The sequence below is a fragment of the Erinaceus europaeus genome, chromosome 10 (genome assembly GCF_950295315.1).
Source record: "Erinaceus europaeus chromosome 10, mEriEur2.1, whole genome shotgun sequence".
Lineage (NCBI taxonomy): Eukaryota > Metazoa > Chordata > Mammalia > Eulipotyphla > Erinaceidae > Erinaceus > Erinaceus europaeus.
Window position 1 is genome coordinate 53422018 of NC_080171.1, and position 21875 is coordinate 53443892.

At 40.3% G+C, this 21875-nt stretch overlaps 1 protein-coding gene across 4 annotated transcripts in view; it reads left to right on the plus strand.

The window, feature by feature from the left end:
• Positions 1-21875, plus strand: part of ADAMTSL1 (ADAMTS like 1) — a 1221418-nt gene that overhangs the window by 1164296 nt on the left and 35247 nt on the right. For all 4 annotated transcript variants that reach the window (XM_060199610.1, XM_060199611.1, XM_007535759.3 and 1 more), the window contains 2 exons: positions 16578-16790; positions 18946-19126. In XM_060199610.1, coding sequence (XP_060055593.1) covers positions 16578-16790; positions 18946-19126 — 394 coding nt within the window. The remainder of the gene's footprint in view (positions 1-16577; positions 16791-18945; positions 19127-21875) is intronic.

Genomic DNA, 21875 nt, shown 5'->3' on the forward strand with positions numbered 1-21875 from the left:
ACCAGCTTATTGGGAGGTCCCAGAAATCGGAGTGCAAATTAAAGCTGCTTGTCTTCTCCCCCAGCCTTTTGGGGCCCAGCTGACAAATGGGGAGTAAGGAACAGAATTTTTCTGATATAAATTAATCATGGCCTCTCAGCCTGCTTGCTTCCTTGTGCCGGTCCCCCCTCATTCTGTGCTGTGGTGGTGATCATCTCTTGTCACCTAAAAAACACCCAACCTTGAAAAGAGAAAGCCCCAAAATGCAGTGAGGCAGCTCTCCTGCTTTTGACCACTCACCCATGGCCTTAGACTACAGCCCAGATAGCATATACTACCATAAATTTGAAATGACTGAGTGAATGTTTTCCAGTTTGGTAAAATTAAGTTAAAGAAAGAACTCCCAGACTGACTAAAGCAAATGCCAAGTTTCATCCCAGCACACATCATTTTTATAGTAAGATTTAACTCCATGAAAAATACAGGATTATAATGGAAATGCTGACAGGCCTGAAGCCAACACATGAAGTAATAATGCCACGTCTTTAATATTTTTACACAGCATGTCCTGATCTGCCACAGATTTTTTTCCTCCTTTAGATAGTGGTGAAACAAGGGGGAAATCTAGTGCTAGTTTTTCTATTCCTCTTTCATATTGTGTATCTCAGTTTTCTCTCTGACATCATCAGAGCTTCACTGTTCCAGACTGACATTTTCAATTGGTGATTTAATATTGATTCACAAAATTTTAACGTAACGAGGGTATAATCCCACACCTTTCCCACCACCAAAGTTCTATGTCCCCATTCTCTCCATTGGAAACTGTGGTGGTTCTCCCAAGATCATAGATATGGGTGACTATTATTTTTATATCTATCTATATATATATTTGCACACTTTTTCCTATGGTCCTTCCTTCTCTTCCTTTCTAAGTCCTTCCTTCTCTTCCTTTCTAAGTCATATCTACTACTTCCAAGTGTCCTTCATTTTTTTCTTTTTTTCTCTCCCCCCAACCCCCTGGGTCCTAAAGGAATTGGAGTTCAGAGCCCTTTAGGCATCTTCCCCAAACATTTACCCCTCTCAATCCATACCCCCAGCCAGGCTGACATTTTTAGATAGAGGCTGGAAAAATACTGCAACACCAAGGCTTCCCCCAGTGCTAGATCCTGGGTTGTGTGCATAGCAAAGCAGGCACCCTCCCAGGTGAGCTATCTTGCTAGCCCCATATCTACATTGTATCAGTGATTTAATAATGACTCACAAAACTGTACACTGCATCCACCACTAAAGTTTTGTGCACCACCTCTCATCCTTTTTCCCTCCTGTACAATCAGTTTTTCAAGATCAACTCCCTTTTTTCTAAACTATGACTGAAAAGGGTTAAGGGGGAGGAGAACATGAGCTTTGAACTCTGTTCTGCTCATTAAGGCTAAAATCTCACACACACACACACACACACAAAATGTTCTCGGGAAAATGAGCTTCAGATGTGTGGCTTACTCAAGTGACAAGTGAAGGCTAAACAACTAAAGGGTGTCGGAGTTGACGTTATCCTACAAAGCAGCCCACAAATCAGGCTGCTTGCCTATCTCTCAGCAGACCAAAAATTCTGCTAGTTTTCAGCCCTTCAAATCAACAAAAATGTTCACTAAGTAGTGACCATCATGAGCTCAGAACTCCTTTCTAGACAAAGGTCTCAAAGGCATCCCTGACCCACCAGAGTGTAAGGTGAACCTGTCTTTACACAGAATGTAAAGCGGTTGGCAGCAGAACCACTCAGGCCTCCCCATCTTCTCTCCCCTTGTTCTCTCCCCTGTTAAACTCAGGCTGTTTTTCTACATGAGGGTATTTTGGGGACATGAGCACATGTGCGTGTGCACACACACAAGAATAAAAAGAAACAATAGTGAAGAAAGTCTGGTCAATTTGACTTAATCAGAGATGTCAACTAGTGGCAGGTTACACTTTAAACCGACTCCCAGAGGATGCAATTTACATATAATTCAGTTTTCTTGTGCTGTCCTACCATTCTAACTTCTATCACTCTCCAGTTAATATGTTAAAAAGGAGGAAGAGAAGGAAGAACAAGGAAGGGAAAGCCTCACACTAGTGAATCACACCTGGCTTTAGTTCTATTTGGAACCACAGTGGACCTAGGAGTGGAGGCCTAAAGTCAATATTTTCTTTCACTGGTTACAAAAGGTTGATAGAGAAGGCTTTCTCCTGCCAGAACCCTCATTAGCTAGGCAGCCTTCCCAGGCAATGTTTCCTCCTCAACCACCTAACTACCTCAAGAACTTTATTAACTGAGGTCTGAGGAGAGAGTACACTGTTGTTCTTCGCTGATTGACTGTTTCCTGTGGTAGACATTGAAGTTGTGGGGGATAGAAATGGTCAACTTTCAAGTCACTGGGAGGGAAACTGAAAGAAAGGAAAGGAAAAAAAAAAAAAAAAAGCTAACCTCTGCATGAAAAATGTACTATCTCCATTGAAGCAAAGGGAGTTGGGAGGTGGTTCGTTATCTGGCCTCTCTGGAGGTGTGACACATGGTTTGGGGCCTCCTTTTGAATGGCTTCCTTTTGATTGCTCACCTTCAAACAATGATGAGTACATCTTTTACTTTAACAAATGAGAAATGTCTGTGATAAAAAGGAATCCCCGTTACAAGCCGGGTTTTCTCATCAGCAGGAAACATGGATAATTACTCACTGGGAACATATACAGTGGAGATTCATATGAAATTCCTTATCTTGACTGTTATTGCAAGCAAATCTCAGAGATCACTGTGTACACATAGGGGCATGAAACTAAATAGTAGGTGCTTAAAGCACAGAGGTCTGGGGTTGGGGGGTAGCAGTTACAGTATACAAGGACCCCGTTTCAAGCTCCCAGCCCCCCCCCATAAGCAGGCAGCTTCACATTTGATGAAGCGGTGCTGCAGGTATTGCTCTCTATTTCTCTATATCCCCCTTCCTTTTTGATTTCTGTCTGTATCCTAGATAAATAAATAAAAACACAGGGACCTGCATGACAGGTGTGCTGTGGAGGATACCATTTCTGAGTACAAAGTAAATTTTTTCAGTCAAATGCTTTACTCCTGAGCTCTATCCCCAAGTACCCCAAAGTAAGTTTTAAAATGGCATGAGCCATATACTCAGTTAACAGAAAAATAGCTTAGCAAGGGAAAAAACAGATGGCTAACAATTTTTTGACCATTTGATTTATTCGCACGTAATTTTTGGTCTTTCCTTTTACTATTGAAAGTCAATTTTGGGGGCTGGATGATGAAGCACCTGGTTGAGTGGCATATGCGTGTGCCAGTGCTTAAGTACCCAGATTCGAGCCCCCAGTTCCCCGCTTCAGAGGGAAGCTTCACAAGTGGTGAGGCAGGGCTGCAGTTATCTCTCTGTCTCTCTCCCTCTCCATCACCCCCTTCCCTCTCAATTTCTGGCTGTCTCTATCCAATAAATAAATAAAGATAATTTAAAAAAAGAAGAAAGTCAACTTCCTAGACAGCATTTTTGTTCTGAAAAGGGTAGTCACACTTATTCAAAGTACATTCTCTATGTCCAAATGTGAAAGGAAGTATAATAGCCTACTAGATGCCATTATAATAGGCTGCCTCAGTAAGAAGAAACTATTTAGGTTTTTTCCTGTTGTGTTTGTCTCGACTATTTATATAGGTTAGTTGGGATACATTCAGTAATCTATAGCCCCCAAAATGGCATTCAACCATACAGGGTAGGAATCGTTTTTTGTTTTATTGCCACCAGGGTTATCACTGGGGCTTAGTGTCTGTATGATGAATCCACCACTCCTGGTGCCCTTTTCCTTTTTCTTTCTCTCCTTCTTTCTTTTCTATTTTATTTGGTAAGAGATAAATTGAGAGGAGAGGAGGAAATAGGGAGAGAAAAAGATAGACACCTACAGACCTGCTTCATGTTCATGAAACTTCCCCCCTGCAGGTGAGGAGCAAAGGCCCAAACCCTGGTCCTTATGCATGGTAGCATGTGCACTCAACTGGGTGTGTAACTGTCTGTCCCCCAGAGAATCTACTTCTGTCTCACATAGCAGGCCATGGTCTGGCAACATGTCATGACATCTCAGTAACTAGGCAAAGTTTCTTTGTTGTTTTTTTTTAACTTCTATTACTCTGACATCCTGAAACATTTACCTTTATCCAGGGAGGCCAAGATGGCTTGTTCCATATATACACTGTCAGTAGCAGGATGAATGAAGAGACAAAAAAAAAAAAAAAAAAAAGCAGTTCTTTTCTAATAAAGCACATTCCAGGAGGTATCCACCTTTCTGCCTTCCTTTCACTGAATGTACTTACATGGCCCACACTTTATTACAAGGGAAACTATCTCTGTTCCACATAGCTGTGCACTTAATGAAGTGGATGGGGAGATAGTATCAACCAACTTCAGTAAACAACATTATGCCTCCCCTGTTTTGTTTGTGCCACTGCCTACTCAGTTATCCTTTTTTTATGTTTTGCTTATTTGTTGGATAGAGACAGACAAAAAATCAATAGGGAAGGGAGAGATAGGGAGAGAAAAAGAGAGACACTTGGGAAGGAAAACTTCAGGAACAGTGGGGAAACTTGAACCTGGGTCCTTATACATTGTAATATGTTTGCTTCGCCAGGTGCACCACTGCCCAGCCCCTCAAGGCTGCATTTACCTATGTTCACATAAAACTTAGCTGTATTTTTTTTTGACAAATACACCTCTATAACTATATCTTTGTCTAACATGTTTGACCACTCAGTTTTTCTCCAGTGTTTTTTTTCTCTTGTTCCTTTGCCCTCGTTTCTACTACTACACTTCCCGTTTTCTCAAAACTTTTTTTCCATACTGCTTAATTTTTTTTAATCCTATCTAGTGAATGTTTCACTTCATACAATGTTTTTAGAAGATATTTGGAGTTTTCTGTAACTGACATTCTTCCTTGCTGTCTGTACATGTCTCTTTAAATACATAAAATACTCTTAATATCCTTGACAACTTATTCTGAAGTCCTTATCACTTCTAGATCTGCTTCCATTGTCTGATTTTTTTTTTGTCTTGGTTATAGGCTATACTTTCCTTCTTCTTGTCTATCAAGTAATAAATATTTCACTGAATATTAGATAGTGGCATTTTCTATCATTAAGTGTCTAACTTTTGTTGTCTTCTTCTGGAGACTATTGCATACTCTTGTTTAACGTTTTTTTCTTAGGTACAGCTTGATCTTTTGAGACTTATTTTTAAGCTTGATTATGACAACTTTACAGTAGCCTTTGCTCTAAAGCCCTCTTGTGTCTTTACTAAATTAGCCTGATGATTAGCAAGGAGAATTCATGCTGGCTAGTCAGCAGTCTTCTGGCACTCTTTGAACTTTGGGAAACATTAAACTCACAGCTTCCTGCTTGACATTTGCTCAGCCTCATACAATTTGATTCTATACATTATAACTACAGTTGAGTAAAGACAGGATGAATTTATGCAGACTTCTGGAACTGCTGCTGCTGCTGCTGCTGCTGCTGCTGCTGCTGCTGCTGCTGCTGCTGCTGCTGCTGTTGTCATCATTGTCCTTGCTGGTGCTTCACAAACTGACTTTTTCAAATAAAGAGAAGCACCACAACACCAAAGCTTCCCACAGTCCCATAATACTCCTATGTGGTGTATACCATTGGCTCAAGCTTGGATATACGCCTGGCAATGCAGGCACCCTTCCAGGTGAGCCATTTCTCTTGCCCCTAGAACTCCTTGTCTATATCACATGCTCATCTCCAGAATTCACAATATCTTCCAGTTGCCTCTGTTTGTTCTTTTCTCAGTGATTTACCCTGAGTCCTCTGTTATAGGTTGAGTTGTGTACCCTTCAAAAGATGTTAGAATTCTAACTCTGAAGACTGGTGATTTTGATCTCATTTGTAAACTGCCATCTTGATTTTTCCATTATACCCATCTAATGAACTTTTTGTTTTGTTTTTGTACGTTTTAGCTCTATAAATTTGTCTTTCCCCCACCTGCAGGGAGAAAGCTTTGCAAGTGGTGAAGCAGAGCTGCAGGTGTCTCTCTTTCTCTCTCCTTCTCTGTCACCCCTTCCCTCACAATTTCTGACTGTCTCTATCCAATAAATAAATAAAGATAATAGAAATCAAATAAAAAAGAATGGATAAGCCATTCTTTTGTAAAAAAAAAATGTCTTTAAATTTAAGTTTCTACTTTTCTACTATATCTGTTCACTTAGTGGTTTCGTAAGTCTTTAAGCACATTTATAATAGTGTCTTTTTGACCACTCATTGAAATATTTGCATCTCGTGATTAGTTTCTGTTGAGTGGTAGTTCTCTTAAATATTCACATTTACTCTCGCTAGTGATTTTTTATTGTATACTAAACATTATTAATGATATACTTTAGGGATTCTGGATTCTGTTATGTTCCTCTGAAGAGTGTTTATTTTTATTCTAACAAGCATTTAATTTGGCTATCTTCCCTACAGTGGGGACCAATAGAATCCTTCATTTTGTTGTTTCAGCTTAATAGCTTCTGCTCTTTTGCCATGTCCCCCAGAGTTTGCCTATTTAAAATTGAACTGATGCAAAGTTTAAGGTTTATTACCTCTGTGACTCTTGTAGATCCCTTCCACACACCCCTTCACTTTCCAGATGTTTTAAGAGCCCTAGATTGTCTTTTGACATCTCAAGGCAATAAACCTTTAAGGTTTCCAGCTTCCTGAAGTACATAAGCATAGAAGAATTTACTCAGGCAAACATGACAAGCTGGAAAGTCACACTTGCTTCAGTTTCTGACTTTGTAGGATAGACTCCCCTCCTGCTTCTGCCACTGACTTTGGTTATTCACTGCCGTCAAAGAATTATTGTTTCATGGTTGATGTTGCTTTGGTCAGTTTGGTTTATATTTTGTGATTATTAACTGTAGGAAGGTTAGTCCAACCAAGTAATGCACTATTACTAGAAGCTACAATCCTTAGTCAAGGTGTTTTATTTTTATTCTACCCAAGATCTATTCTGTTTGTCTCTTACAGCACTTGAAGCATTTTTTTTTGCCCTTTATTTTCTTAGTAATTAAGCTATTCACTTCTAAGGATTCAAGACAAAGAGGCAAATGCTCTCTTAAATAAGTAATTGTACATTGAATAGGATTCTTTGGTCACACATTTTAGTTTCCAGTTAGAATTCTTGAACTTTAGGGAGTCAGGCTGTAGCACAGCGGGTTAAGCGCAGGTGGCGCTAAGCTCAAGGACCAGCGTCAGGATCCCAGTTCGAGCCCCCGGCTCCCCACCTGCAGGCAGGTCCCTTCACAGGCGGTGAAGCAGGTCTACAGGTGTCTGTCTTTCTCTCCCCCTCTTTGTCTTCCCCTCCTCTCTCCATTTCTTTCTGTCCTATCCAACAACAATGACATCAATAATAACTACAACAATAAAACAACAAGGGCAACAAAAGGGAATAAATAAATAAAATAAAATTTAAAAAATAATAAAATACTGTAAAAAAAAGAATTCTTGAACTTTCAAGAATTTAGCATTTGCCTTTTTTGTGTTATATGAACAGGTCAGAAGGGTATTATAAGAAAAAAAAAATTAGGGAGTGGGGCAGTAGCACAGCAGGTTAAACACAGGTGGCGCAAAGCACAAGGACCGGCGGGCATAAGGATCCCAGTTTGAGCCCCGGGCTCTCCACCTGCAGGGGAGTCGCTTTACAAGTGGTGAAGCAGGTCTGCAGGTGTCTATCTTTCTCTTCCCCTCTCTGTCTTCCCCTTCTCTCTCCATTTCTCTCTGTCCTATCCAACAACGATGACAGCAATAATAACTACAACAATAAAACAAGGGCAACGAAAGATAACAAATAAACAAATATTTAAAAAAAGAAAAAAATTACTGTCTCAAGGATTATTGCTGGGGCTCAGTGCCTGCATGATGAATCCACTATCATGACTATTTCTGTCCTTTCTTTCTCTCCTCCTTTCCTTCTTTCCTTTTTAATAGAAACAGAAATTGGCAGGCAAGAGGGAAAGAAAAAGAGATATCTACAGTACTATGTGTGCTGTACCAGGTGTGCCACCACCTAATCCTGTAAAATATTTTTGGCAAGTTATTTTCTTGAATGAGTGAAACTACTCAATCGTTCTACAAATTACCATTTATTTGCTAATAATTTTTATCTTTGATCTCTTTATTTTCTGAGTTTCCCTAATATCGTATGGTCTCAAGTTCTCTTTCAGGTCATTTCTTTTCAGAGTTTTTTTTTTAAATAATAACAATACTAAAATTCCTGTACTTTCTTAAACTTCTAAATTCTCTGACTGTTTTGTTCTGAGGTCTCTGATCTCTTTTCATTGAAGACTCTTTCTACACACATCTGTGAGAGTGACTCCTAAAATCTATGTCTCCAGCCCATATCTCTAACTTAACCTTGGGCTTATCTTTATCATCTTGATCTGGAGAAAGACTGCCCCACAGCAGTCTTTAAGGTCAATATGCTTAAAACTAAATGTGTCCACCTCCAGGGGTAGAGCTAGAGAATAGCTTCCTTTCCTGATTTGTCTTTCTGTAACAGTCCCATTGATGTTCCAATAGCTTCCCTTTGCCATCAAACCTCTCTTCTTTGTATCCAATAGGAGATACTTTTGCTAACATGCCTTTATTGTCATATATTAAGTAATATCCTAGAGTCCTTTTTCTCTTGCAAAGAGCCACCTTACCAATCCTTCTAACTCCAACTTGGAGTACATTACTATACCACCCCTTTGGAAATTTACATGGGCTCAGAAAAGACTAGATTCTAGTCTTCAAAATACACCTCATTTTGACTCCTACCCATTAGCCTCATGTATGCTCCCCATGGCCCAGTTAGCTCAGCTACTGTTCTTAGCAACACCACCTGTTTTCTCACCTTTACACATTTGCTCACACTGCTACTCCTAGACTGCTTTCTCCTTCCTACTCTCTAGCTCTGGTCTCTGATTATCATGTTAATCCTAAACAACTCAAATATATAACGTCTCTTCCATGAACCTTTCATTGGCATAGTTTTCAGTACCCATTGATCTAAGTAATATAGACTGAGTAGATCTGTTCTGCTCTTAGGACTTGGCTTTCTGATGCGAAGGGAACTTCCTGTTGAGAATGATAAGTCTGAAATAACGTTGAAACTCCTTGCAACCTCAATATGTTTTAAAGATCATTCATTCATTTAAAGTTCAGTCATTACTTTTTTTTTTTTTTACCAATTTTTCTTAAATAAGAAGCCCAGTATTTAATTCTTCTGTGATTAAAATGGAAATGAATGTCCCAAAGTAACACCTGTGTAGCTTCCTTCTTAATATCCCCCCTTGGGGAACTCTGCAGACTCCAACATTACCAAGGAACATAAATTTGAAAACCACTAAGTAAAAGGTTATCATTTACAGTTTTAGAAAACTGAAGCCATAGAACCCTATCAAAATAGAGTGTTCTCTTTTAGTCACAAATAAATGCAACTGCATCTGAAAAAAAAAGAAACATTGTTTTTTTTAAATATTTTATTTACTTATTGGATAAAGATAAAGGGATATTGAAAGAGAAAGGGGAGGTAGAGAGCAAAAGACAGAGAGAGACCTACAGCCTTGCTTTACCACCCATGAAGCTTTCCCCCTACATGTGGGGAACAGGGGCTTGAACCTGGATCCTTGAACTTGGGCTGGAACCTGTAATGTGTACACTTTACTGTGTGCACCACCACCTAGCCCCCACAACACTGCTTTTCTCATCAGAACTTTAAACAAAGCCAATATTCACTCTCACAGTCCAGAGTGAGAGACAGAACTAGAAAGGCTATCCCTCACAACCAGTTGTGTTAGTTGCTGATCCTACTGGGTCATGATATCAAGTTGGGTTTCAAGAATTCCACATCTATGGTAGCCACATGTTCTTGCCCTTGGGAGTAATTCTGCCTCCTTCTCAACCCCATGAAGAACACCAGGCTAGAAGGCCATGGATATATGCCCATGACCCAAGACCCAAATGCCAAGAGAAGTGTCCTGGCTATCCTCATGGCCTCTAAATTCCAAGAAAGACAATCTTGAATGTAATTGTTATGCAAATCTGCCTTTTATTTAACTGAATAATTTTTCTGGCTCCCAGAGAAGTAATCTCATCAGCCATAGAAAACAGCCTGAGGCTGTTTATGCTTCTTTTGCTGGCTGACTAGTCTCTTGGAAAATCAATTGTAATGGATTTGGGAAAATGAAGGCTAGGGATAAATAAGTTGTTTTTTTTTTTTTTTTTCTTCAAATGTATCCTTTATCTTTGGGCATAGTAAAGGTCTTTTTTAACGTAGATTTTTTTTTTTAGTTTTTTTTAACTTAGATTTCTTAATTCATTTTAAGGTAGTGATTTAATAATGGTCTATAGATTACAGAATAGGAATCAGGTGGTGGTGCACCCGGTTGAGCACACATATTATAGTGTGCAAGGACCCAGGTTCAAGCCCCCGGTCCCTACATGTAGGAGGAAAGCTTCATGAGTGGTCAAGCAGGGTTGCAGTTTTCTCTCTGTCTCTCTCCCTCTCTATCTCCCTCTTCCTTCCTGATTTCTGGCTGTCTCTATACAATAAATAAAGATAATAAAAATACTAAAATTAGATTATTAGGGGTATAGTTCCACACCATACCAGCCACCAAAGTTCTGTGCCCTTCACTCCAAATGATAGCCATCATAGTTCTAACAGAGTCTTAAAGACAAGGGGATCGGATGGTAGCACAGCGGATTAGGGGCACATGGCATCAAGTGCAAGGACTGGCATAAAGATCCCAGTTCAAGCCCCCAGCTCCCCCACCTGCAAGGGAGTCACTTCACAAGCGGTGAAGCAGGTCTGCAGGTGTCTATCTTTCTCTCCCCCTCTCTGTCTTCCCCTCCTCTCTCCATTTCTCTGTCCTATCCAATAGCAACAACATCAATAACAACAATAATAATAACTACAACAACGATAAGAAAAAACAAGGGCAACAAAAGGGGGGAAATGGCCTCCAGGAGCAGTGGATTCATAGTGCAGGCACTGAGCCCCAGCAATAACGCTGGAGGAAAAAGAAAAAAAAGTCTTACAGACAATTTAGCTTCTTTTCCCCCTCCTTTTCCTTCTTTCTTTTTCTTCTTTCTTTTCTTTCTTCTATACTTTCTGTCTTGCAAGTTCATATGTTTCTATATTTCAGATATGAGTGAAACAGTCTAGCATTGTCTTTCGCCTCCTTATCTCATTAAGCATAATCACCTCCAGTTCTATTTTGTCCTTCATGGCAATATCAGCCTTTATAATTGCAGAGTAGTATTCCACTGAATATATGTCCTATAGCTTCTTTATCCAGTGATCTGCTGATGGGCATGAGTTGTCAATTTATAATCTAGTCAGACTCACTAGAGCTCTCTCCTGCTATTCAAACAGAACAATTCGTAGAACCAGCATCTAAATCAAGTATAGTGTCTATTTTTTTCCCTTACAAGTAGATATGACAGAAAGAGATGCAGTAGCCTGTTTCAGTAAGTCTGAAAAGCTGTACTTGTCTCAAGCTTTACTTTTTAAATCATGCTACTTGCCTATGTAAGCATGCACTTTCCCAGCCTTGTTTTGGAAAATTAAACCAGAATCCAACTCCTGGCTATATCTGGGACACAGCAGGCAGGGCTACTGATCCCGGGAGATCACTAATGAACATATTTCTATACATCTCTCTCCAAAGTCTTTCCCACCCTCATTTTATAACAAGAATACAATTATAATATCATGAAGCTGGGTGGGGGTATAGTATAATGGTTATGCAAAGAGACTTTCATGCCTGAGGCTCTCAAGTCCCAGGTTCAATCCCCCACACCGCCATAAGCCAGAGCTGAGCAATGCTTTGGTAAAAACAAAACAAAACAAAACGGGAGTCAGGCAGTAGCGCAGCAGTTAAGCTCACATGGCGCAAAGCACAAGGACCCTGTAAGGATCCCAGTTTGAGCCCCGGGCTCCCCACCTGCAGGGGAGTCGCTTCTCAAGTGGTGAAGCAGGTCTGCAGGTATCTATCTTTCTCACCCCCTCTGTCTTCCCTTCCTCTCTGAATTTCTCTCTGTCCTATCCAACAATGATGACATCAATAACAACAACAATAATAGCTACAATAAAACAACAAGGGCAACAAAAAGGGAAAATGAATAAATAATTTTTTTTTTTTAAATCATGAAGCTTGCAGCAATAGATGACTAGATGCCACCAAGACTATGTAGGCGCTTGCTCCTATGGAGTACCTAAATGACATAGATCAGAATCAATATACTAAAGGGGCCGGGTGATGGTGCACCTGGTTGAGCACATGTATTACAATGTGCAAGGACCTGGGTTTGAGCCACCGGTCCCCACTTGCAGGAGCAAAGCTTCATGAGTGGTGAAGCAGGGCTGCAGTTGTCTCTCTGTCTCTCTCCCTCTCTATCACCCCCTTCCATCTTGATTTCTGGCTGCCTCTATCCAATAAATAAAGATAACAAAAAAAAATTTTTTTTTAAGAATCAATATACTGGTAAAATTTTTGCCCGGGGGGCTTGGGAGAAAGCATAATGGTTACACAAAAAGACTTCATGCATGAGACTCGGGCAGAAAGCTCAGTCCCTAGCACCACCATAAACCCGACCGAGCAGTACTCAGTTCAGTGTCTCTGTTTCTCTCTGTGTGTCTTTGTTCTTCTCTCTTTACCTCTCTCATTAAAATAAAAGTTTAAGAAAGAAAGACATTTTACCCATCCTCAGGCCTTGGATCCATAAGCCAAGACAAAGAATTAGAAGCCTTTTTCCCTTAGGCATTCCAATTAGCTGTAGCCAAAAATATAAGGACCCTACATTAAAAAAAGTCCAAGGCACTATGACTTAAAATAATAATCATTTATTCTAACTAATCTTACTTCAACTGATCTAAAAACTGATCTAAACCGTATTGGCTGGGGTGCCTTGGCTGTTCTCCACATTTTTCTCATCTTCCTCTAGGGATCATCTGACCAGCATAGTCATGTTCTTCTGGTGATGGCAAAGGCACAAGAACACAAAAAGTGAACTTAACCGGGTCTCTTGAGGACTAGGCTTGGATGTGGTTCACCAGCAAACTGGCTTCATTTTTCTTGCTGTGAAAAAGCATACAATTTAATGTTTTAACCATTTTTAAGTATACAGTTCAGTGGTATTGACTATATTCACATTATTGTGCAGTCATCACACTATCCATCTCTAGAACTTTTTCATCATCTCAGATTGAAACTCTATACCCATCAAATAGCAATTCCACATTCCCTGCACTCCCCCCACCCCCACTCCGCTAATCAAATGCATCTGTGAATTTGATGTTTCTGTGTACTTTTGCATCTGAATGATTTAACTTAGCATAATGTTTTCAAGGTTTATCAGTGTTGTAGTATGTATCTGAATCTTACTGCTTTTGATGGCTGAATAATATTCCTTTATATATAAACATCACAATCGTTGGCTGTGGGTTGTTTTTACCTCTGGGGTGGTATGGCTACTATTAATATTGATGTACAGAAATTTTTTTTTCCTCCAGGGTTATTGCTGGGCTCGGTGCCTGTACCATGAATCCACTGCTCCTGGAGGCCATTTTTCCTCCTTTTGTTGCCCTTGTTGTTGTAGCCTCGTTGTGGTTATTATTATTGCCATTGTTGATGTTGTTCGTTGTTGGATATGACAGAGAGAAATGGGGAGAGGAGGGGAAGACAGAGAGGTGGAGAGAAAGATAAGACGCCTGCAGACCTGCTTCACCGCCTGTTGAAGTGACTCCCCTGCAGGTGGGGAGCCGGGGGCTCGAACCGGGATTCTTACGCCAGTCCCTGCACTTTGCGCCACATGCGCTTAACCCACTACGCCACTGCCCAACCCCCCCAGAAGTATTTTCAGTTCCCTGCTTTCAGCTCTTTAGAGAACATAGGCAAAAACAAATATGCTAGACCATATGATATGTGTATTTAAGTTTTTGAGGCGCTGCCATATTTTTGTCTTTATGGCTGCATCATTTTACAGTCCTGAAAGCAAGATACAAGAGCTGTAATTTACCCACATCTTCACCAACACTTTGTTTCTGTTGTTTCCTTGCTGCTTTGATCAGAATGACTATGCTAATAATGAATGTGAAGTATTATCTCTTTGTGGATTTCATTTGAATTTCCATTAAGTATGTTGAACATCTTTTATGTGATCATCAGCCATTTGCATGTCTTCAATGAAATGAATATTCAAGTATTTTGCCAATTTTTTTTATTTTTTAAATATTTATTTTATTTATTTATTCCCTTTTGTTGCCCTTGTTGTTTTTTATTGTTGTTGTAATTGATGTTGTCGTTGTGGGATAGGACAGAGAGAAATGGAGAGAGGAGGGGAAGACAGAGAGGGGGAGAGACCTGCAGACCTGCTTCACCCCCTGTGAAGCGACTCCCCTGCAGGTGGGGAGCCGGGATCTTTATGCCGGTCCTTGTGCTTTGCGCCACCTGCGCTTAACCCGCTGCACTACAGCCCGACTCCCCTTTTGCCAATTTTTTAAAGTTATACATTTACATTTATTCAGTGAAGTAGATAAAAATATTACAGTGTTTACATTTTATTTAACATTGTCACAAATCAGAGGCCACTTAAAGCTCTTTTACTGACTGGAGTTATTTTCCACTTTCATTTTTGTAACTCCCCTTTTAGTCCCCTTCTTTGTAAGGAAGTTGGGATGGAAGGAAGTACTCAAATGAGTACTACATAAATTGTAAAGCTTGTTCTCAAAATTTTGAGTGGTTTAATCACGATTCTTCCAGTTTTTAGCCATATTTGTAGGATGTCTTATTTTTCTTTCCTGATTAGAAAAGGAACACAAGCTTACATAAGGACAAAAGAAAATCATGAAAAACAATCTGGCTTATGGTGGTATGGGGGATTGAACCTGGAACTTTGGAGCCTCAGTCATAGCATCTCTTTTGCATAACCATTATGTTATCTATCCCCACCTAGTAATCTCCTTAGAAAATATTTATTTTTTAATTTATTTTATTTATTGGATAAAACAGAGAAATTGAGAGGGAAGTGGGAGAGAGTAGGAAAGAGACAGAGACAGAAACAAAGACACTTGAAGCACTGCTTAACCACTTGTGAAACTTTCCTCCTATAGATAGTGTCCAGGGGCTTGAACCTAGGTTTTTGTACATTGCAACATGTCTGCTCTACTGAATGTGCTGCCACCTAATACCCAAAAGATTCATTTGTTAATTAGAGAGAGTGGGAGAAAGAACCAGAGTATCATTCTGGTACATGAGATGCTGGGTGTTGAACTTGCTCGAGAGTCTAATAAATACCTTGTTCACAGTGCTACCATCAGGGATATATATATATGGCTTGTGGTGGTGCAGGGGATTGAACCTGGGACCATTGAACCTCTTGAGAGTCTCTTTGCATACCCATTATGCTATCTACCCCCCCATTTTGCCATTTTTTTGCATTTGTTTATAATTGTTGTTAACTTGTAGTTCTCTGTATATTCTAGATTTTAATCTCTCAGACTTACAATTTGAAAATATTTTCTTTAAGTATGTGCTCTGCCTTTTCACTCCACTGATAGTGTGCTTTGCACAAAAACTTTTGATTTTGGTGATATTCAGCTAATTGATTTTTATTTTATTGCCTGTATGACAATAAGAAGGTGTCATATTCAAGAAACACTTGGATGAAAATGAGTTTTATCTCACAGTTATGTCAGTTTTACTAGTTCTGTGTTACAAAGGCTAGGACTCAATAGCTCCATTTATTTCAGAATTTTAATGTATCAAAATGTATTGGATGACCATGTGGATAAATGTAACATTGAACATGTCCAATGCAGACATTGGTAAGAGTTGTCAGAAGGCCAAGGTCCTTGACTTATAGAAAAAATGAGATCAGTGTTTAAAACTGTTTTCCAACTCTCTTTTGAAAATTTTTCGCTTGAAAAATCACATAAAGAGTAAAATGGAGGCATATATTAGACTCAAACCAATTAATCGTTGATTTTTAACTATTACTGTGTAGTATGTGGTTTTTCCAACTCATTACATCTAGGGGGGAATAAATGTGATTTCTTTCAGAAAAAAAACAGCATAGGAACTAATTAACTTTCAAAATGTTTAATGAGATGTGCCTAGGAGGCCTTGGGTTCTTGGCCCCCTCACAGCACAAGAGGGCTAATTGGAACATTCAGTAGTGCTTTGCTCTCTTACTTCCTCTCTCTCAAAAATTATGTTCAGTGAGTAAATACTGCTTCATCTTTTAAGTTAATATAAGAACACAAATCAAGAGTACTTTGTGTTCTCAAAAAAAAAAAAAAAAACTTTACCTAACTAGATGAGCAATGGTCCCCCTTCTCACAATCACAGAAAATATAAAGATCTCCTTACTTGGGAATGACAAGCCTAAGAAGAATGTCAAAATGCCCTGGGCAAGGCTACATTATTCGTATCACCTCTTAAGCCACTGAGATACCAAAACAGTTTTATCAGCAATATGGTTTGCTATTGTTTTCATTTTCCCTACCAACATCTTATCTCTTCTCTTCTTCTTTCTATAGGTTGCCCCATCAGAGGTCACCCTACCCCCAACATCACCTGGTTCCATGGTGGTCAGCCAGTTGCCACAGTGACAGGACTCACACATTATATCCTGGAAGCTGGACAGATTCTCCAGGTTGCAAATCTAAGCAGCGATTCTCAGGGGGAATTCAGCTGCCTTGCTCAAAATGAGGCGGGAGCACTCAGGCAGAAGGCCTCTATAGTGATCCAAGGTAAGAAACCTTCAGATTTGGGGTACCTGGCTTAGTTTTTAAGCGAGAGAATCCACTGGGGAATCTAATTCTCTAGCAGAGCAACGGAACTTCTTTTCTTCAGTAACTCCACTGGAACAGAAAATTAAAGTTGAACTATGTTTTTATATAAAGAGGTTCTATCAAGCTCCACCTCAGCATGGCTGAAGGGAAAGCCTTCAGAAGTGAGCTCTTTTGCTCATAATATTACTGCTGCTCACGAGAGGAAACACCAACATTTGTCAAAGTCTAATATGATTCATTTATGCTGGTTTTACTAGTAAAAACCTCTCTCTCTCTCTCTCTCTCTCTCTCTCTGTCACACACACACACACACACACACACACACCACCTATTAAGGAAATCCCAGTTTTCCATATAGGTTTGACTAAAAAATAACTTTGATTTGAACCTCTTGGTTATTCCTCCTATCCTGGAGAGATGAGGCTAGTACTATGCCTACTGATTGTCTTGGAGATGCTTCAGCTGCAGTCACACGCTGACTGCTGTCCAGGCATTTTTCCTGTGTTTCTGTCATTGAACAACCTGAGAAGCCTGTGTGACTTCTATGCTAACTTTTCAACAACAACAACAAAATCACGATGGATCCAAAAGCCCTAGGGTAGGACCTAGCATTAGCTATACCAAGAAATAATTGTGAATGGATCCAGACAGTGGGAAAGGAACGCAAGTTGGCCTTCTTTTAGAAACAAAGGTTTTCATGTTCTCCAGGGACTATTTCTTTTAAATATTTTTTAATATTTGTTTATTTATTTATTCCCTTTTGTTGCCCTTGTTTTATTGCCGTAGTTATTATTATTGTTGTCATCGTTGTTGGATAGGACAGAGAGAAATGGAGAAAGGAGGGGAAAAGAGAGGGGGGAATGAAAGATAGACACCTGCAGACCTGCTTCACCGCCTGTGAAGTGACTCACCTGCAGGTGGGGAGCCAGGGCTCGAACTGGGATCCTTACTCCGGTCCTTGCGCTTTGCGCCACCTGCGCTTAATCCGCTGTGCTACGGCCTGACTCCCTCCAGGGACTATTTCTACCTGTTGCCTGTGTATGGTAACTTTAAGGAAAGTGAATCACTGTTGCTGTATTCAAAGGTGGAGGGGGCATTCTTTGAGAAGGGACAGACTGTTGTGCCAATATAGCACATAAACAGAAAGATTGGGCTGCACACATGGACTTTCTTCCTAAAATATCTTCCCTTACCATTTGTATTTCCAGACAATAAAGTCAATATTCCACTGTCTTGCCAGCCATTCTCTGCTGAAAAGCAAAAGCCAGTATCTCTCTCTTTCTACAAGATTGACAATATACAGCTTTGCAAATAAACACTCAAAATTGGCCACAGTCATTTATAGCAGTTTTCATACCCTAGACCCCAAAAAAAGAAAATCTAAAGAAATTGCCATTCTTACTGACGTCACTGTCTCACTTAAATAAGTTCTCTCTGAACAGACTAGTTTCCGTAACATTTACAAAGTCTGTCTTGATCTGTACTTTTAAATTTAACTATTAAGTACCTCTGATACATTTATGTATCTTTACTGAAAAATAAAGTCACTTTTCAGCCAGGTGGTGGTACACCTCTTACAGTATGCAAGGATCTGGGTTCAAGGCCCTGCTCCCCACCTGCAGAGGGAAGCTTTGCGAGTGGTAATGAAGTGCTGCAGGTGTCTGTCTCTCTCCCTCTATCACCTCTTTCCCTTTCGACTTGTCTGTCTCTATCCAATAAGTAAATAAAGATAATAAAAAATATTTAAATAATAATAAAGTCACTTTTTGGTTAGCTAGTGAGGGGGAAGATACTTACTGGAGTTTATCTAAAAATAATGAGCTATGGCCACAGTTTAAGTAGTATATTCTCTACGTGAGCAAGCACTGAGCTAGGCTTTTGACAGTTTCATTATATCCAGTCCTCACAAGAATGTGACAAGGTTAGTTGTTATATTGATTTCATGGATGAGTCAACTGATGCTCTAGGAGTCTATACAACCTGCCTAGAAAGGTTAGAGATAGAGCCCATTCAAGGGCTAGAGCCTCATTCATAACATTCTCTCATGCCCACTCCCACTGAGTATGAGTAATAATGCTATCTTGCTTTCATCTTGATCCTCCTTCTGGGGCAGATTACTGGTGGTCTGTGGACAGATTGGCGACCTGCTCAGCTTCCTGTGGTAACAGGGGTGTTCAACAGCCCCGCCTGAGATGTCTGCTGAACAGCACAGAAGTCAATCCCATTCACTGTGCAGGGAAGGTGCGTCCTGCTGTGCAGCCCATTGCCTGCAATCGGAGAGACTGCCCTTCTAGGTGAGTGTGATGAGGGGTAGGCCAAATTCAAGGCCACTCCTTGCCCAGCACTGTGCAGGAGACAAGGAGTGCAGGCCACTGGACCTGCTACTTGAATAGATGTTCTTTCCTGTAGACACACATATGTCAGACCCCCTCAACTGTGCAGAAAACAGTGCCTCAAAATAAGCCTTCAGCTCTCATTGTTCCTTTACCACTCAGCCAACTAAGGACTATCCAGTCTTCCCAAGTGCCTGAGAGGAGAGTCTGTTCAGGAAGCAGGAACATCTGGACCCCAGAAAGAGATAGTTAACATTTTACACCAACAAAGCCCCTCTCCAATTGGTTTATACAAAAAAAAAAAAATGTGGTTGTCAGTAAAGCACTGAGGCCATTAGCTCCCTACCCCAAACCCCTCTTCTTTCTTCAAAATTTAGATACCTGTGTGAATCTATACTCCCCTTAAGTAGAGGAAATATATTTTTTAGATGATAGACTGTTTCATTTTTTTGTGGAAAGTGAATTATTTAATATAACTTTATTAACAATTTAATAGTGGTTGTTACAAGGTTGTAAGGTCACGGGGATATAGCCCTACATCACACCCACCTCCAAACTAAACTGTATCCCTCCCTCATAACCACTCCAGTTTTCAAGAAGTCTTAGGGTCAGTTTGGCTACTTTTTTTTTCCAACTTCATGTGTTTAAATTCTTTATATTCCATATATGGTCGTTGTCTTTTCACCTCCTTAATTTACTAAGTGTAATCACCTCCAATTCCATCTGCTTTGTCTTGAAGGACATGGTTTTTTTGTAATTGCAGAGAAGTACTCCACTGAGTACCTAACCTACAGCTTTTTTTTCTTTTGCATTATTGTCATTTTTTATCTTTGTTAATTAATTAATTAATTTATAAAAGGAGACATTGACAAAACCATAGGATAAGAGGGGTACAGGTCCACACCTACAGCTTCTTTATCCAGTTGTTCATCAGTGGACATTTAGGTTAATTCCACTCCTTGGCTATTGAGAATAATGCAGCTTTGAACTTAAGTGTGCATGTGTCCCTTCCAATTAGCGACTTTTTTCAAATCCTTTTATTGGGAGAAATAATGATTTACAGGACAGTTGTTGACACATGGGTTCCATTTCTTACCAAGTGGAAGAAATCTTAACTTTTTCTACAGAGAGTTACAGCCTGCGATCGTTGAAATAATTCCTTATTTTTTTTATTAATAAATCACTATTTCTTACAGTTCCCCCAACACTGGATATACATTCTCTGCATTTGAATCCCTCCAATGACACCCACTATTTCTGCCTCTTACAATCCTCCTTGAGTTGCGAGAAGCTGTGAGATCCCACCCCAGTCTTTAGACAGTAGCTAAAGAAATAATGGATGTGTTTAGAATTGGCACCAGCATGGTGCCCTGAACCTGAGGAGACTTGGCTAGACTCTAATATGCCCCTTTACTACCTATCTGTGGGACTTTCTTACGCTACTTAGGCAACCACTTTGTGTTTTGCCAGCTGAGTCATAAGGAGCAGCTGAAACCAGGAGAGACTGAATGAAATATGAAACATGCTCATTAATATCAGCAGTTTAAGTTGCTGACGGGAAGGTTTCCACAGGAATGATTAATGTCCTTTTATACCCTTCCTGAACTGTAACATAGCCTGGACCTCTCCTTTCTCAAACCCCCACCCCAGCTCCTGAAAAATTGCTGAAATGTATACTTGGAAATAAAAGTTGATTGAAAAGCAGGTCTGACATTCACCAGGGACATGAGAAGCTGGAAAACTGCCCTTGCCACGCTGTGAGAAATGAAGAAGAGGTCTTAGACATTCCACGCACTTCTTGATTTGCTGTGGTGACAGTCAGAGCTAAACAGCCTCATTTACTTCTACACATGAAATAATGGCTGTGTCTGCTTGGGATTCGGTGCGTCCCCCAACCCCCACCAGAAGCTCTAAAACACCTCTCTGGCTGCTTTCAAGTGGCTCTGCTCTCAAGAGTTGGAAATGTACAGCCGTCATCTCCCTCCCTCCCAGGCATCTAGAGCAGGGAAGTTTCACCAGACTAAGTTCAGAGATCCTGATTCAAGAGGGATTGGCTCCCTGTCCTTCTATGTGCCTTCCCAGCATATGTGGTGGCTCTGCAACAGGAAGTAGCCGCAGGTTTGCCTTTGCCTGGTTTCTCTGCCAGGCTTTTGGGCACGCTAGTGCTCTTCTTTATGTACAAACAAGTATCAGCCTATATTTATTTTTTGGAATAGTATTGACAAGTCTTTCTTTGACCCAGGTAGTTGTTTCTACCATTTCATTCAGGTACTTTTCATTCAGACAATAGGACAGCCAAATAATGCTTCTTTCTAGATGGAATGAAATGGCTGAAAAGAATCCGTGTTTTCTCTTATCCCCCCCCATAGGGGTCCTCTTTCCTTTCCTCTTTAAGAATCATTCTGGGCAGGGGGGTGTGAGGGCTGGGCGGTGGCACACTGGATTAAGCAAACATAGTATACAAAGTGTAAGGACCCACGCAAGGATCCTGGTTCAAGCCCCCAGATCCCCACCTGCAGGGATGTCACTTCACAAGTAACGAAACAGGTATGCAGGTGTCTTTCCATCTCTCTCCCTCTCTGTTTTCCCTTCCCCTCTCAACTTCTCTCTATCCTATCCAAAAAAAATATCATAGAAATAGCCACAGGAGCAGTGGATTTGTATTGCAGGCACCAAGCCCTAGTAATAACCCTCAAGGCAAAAAAAAATT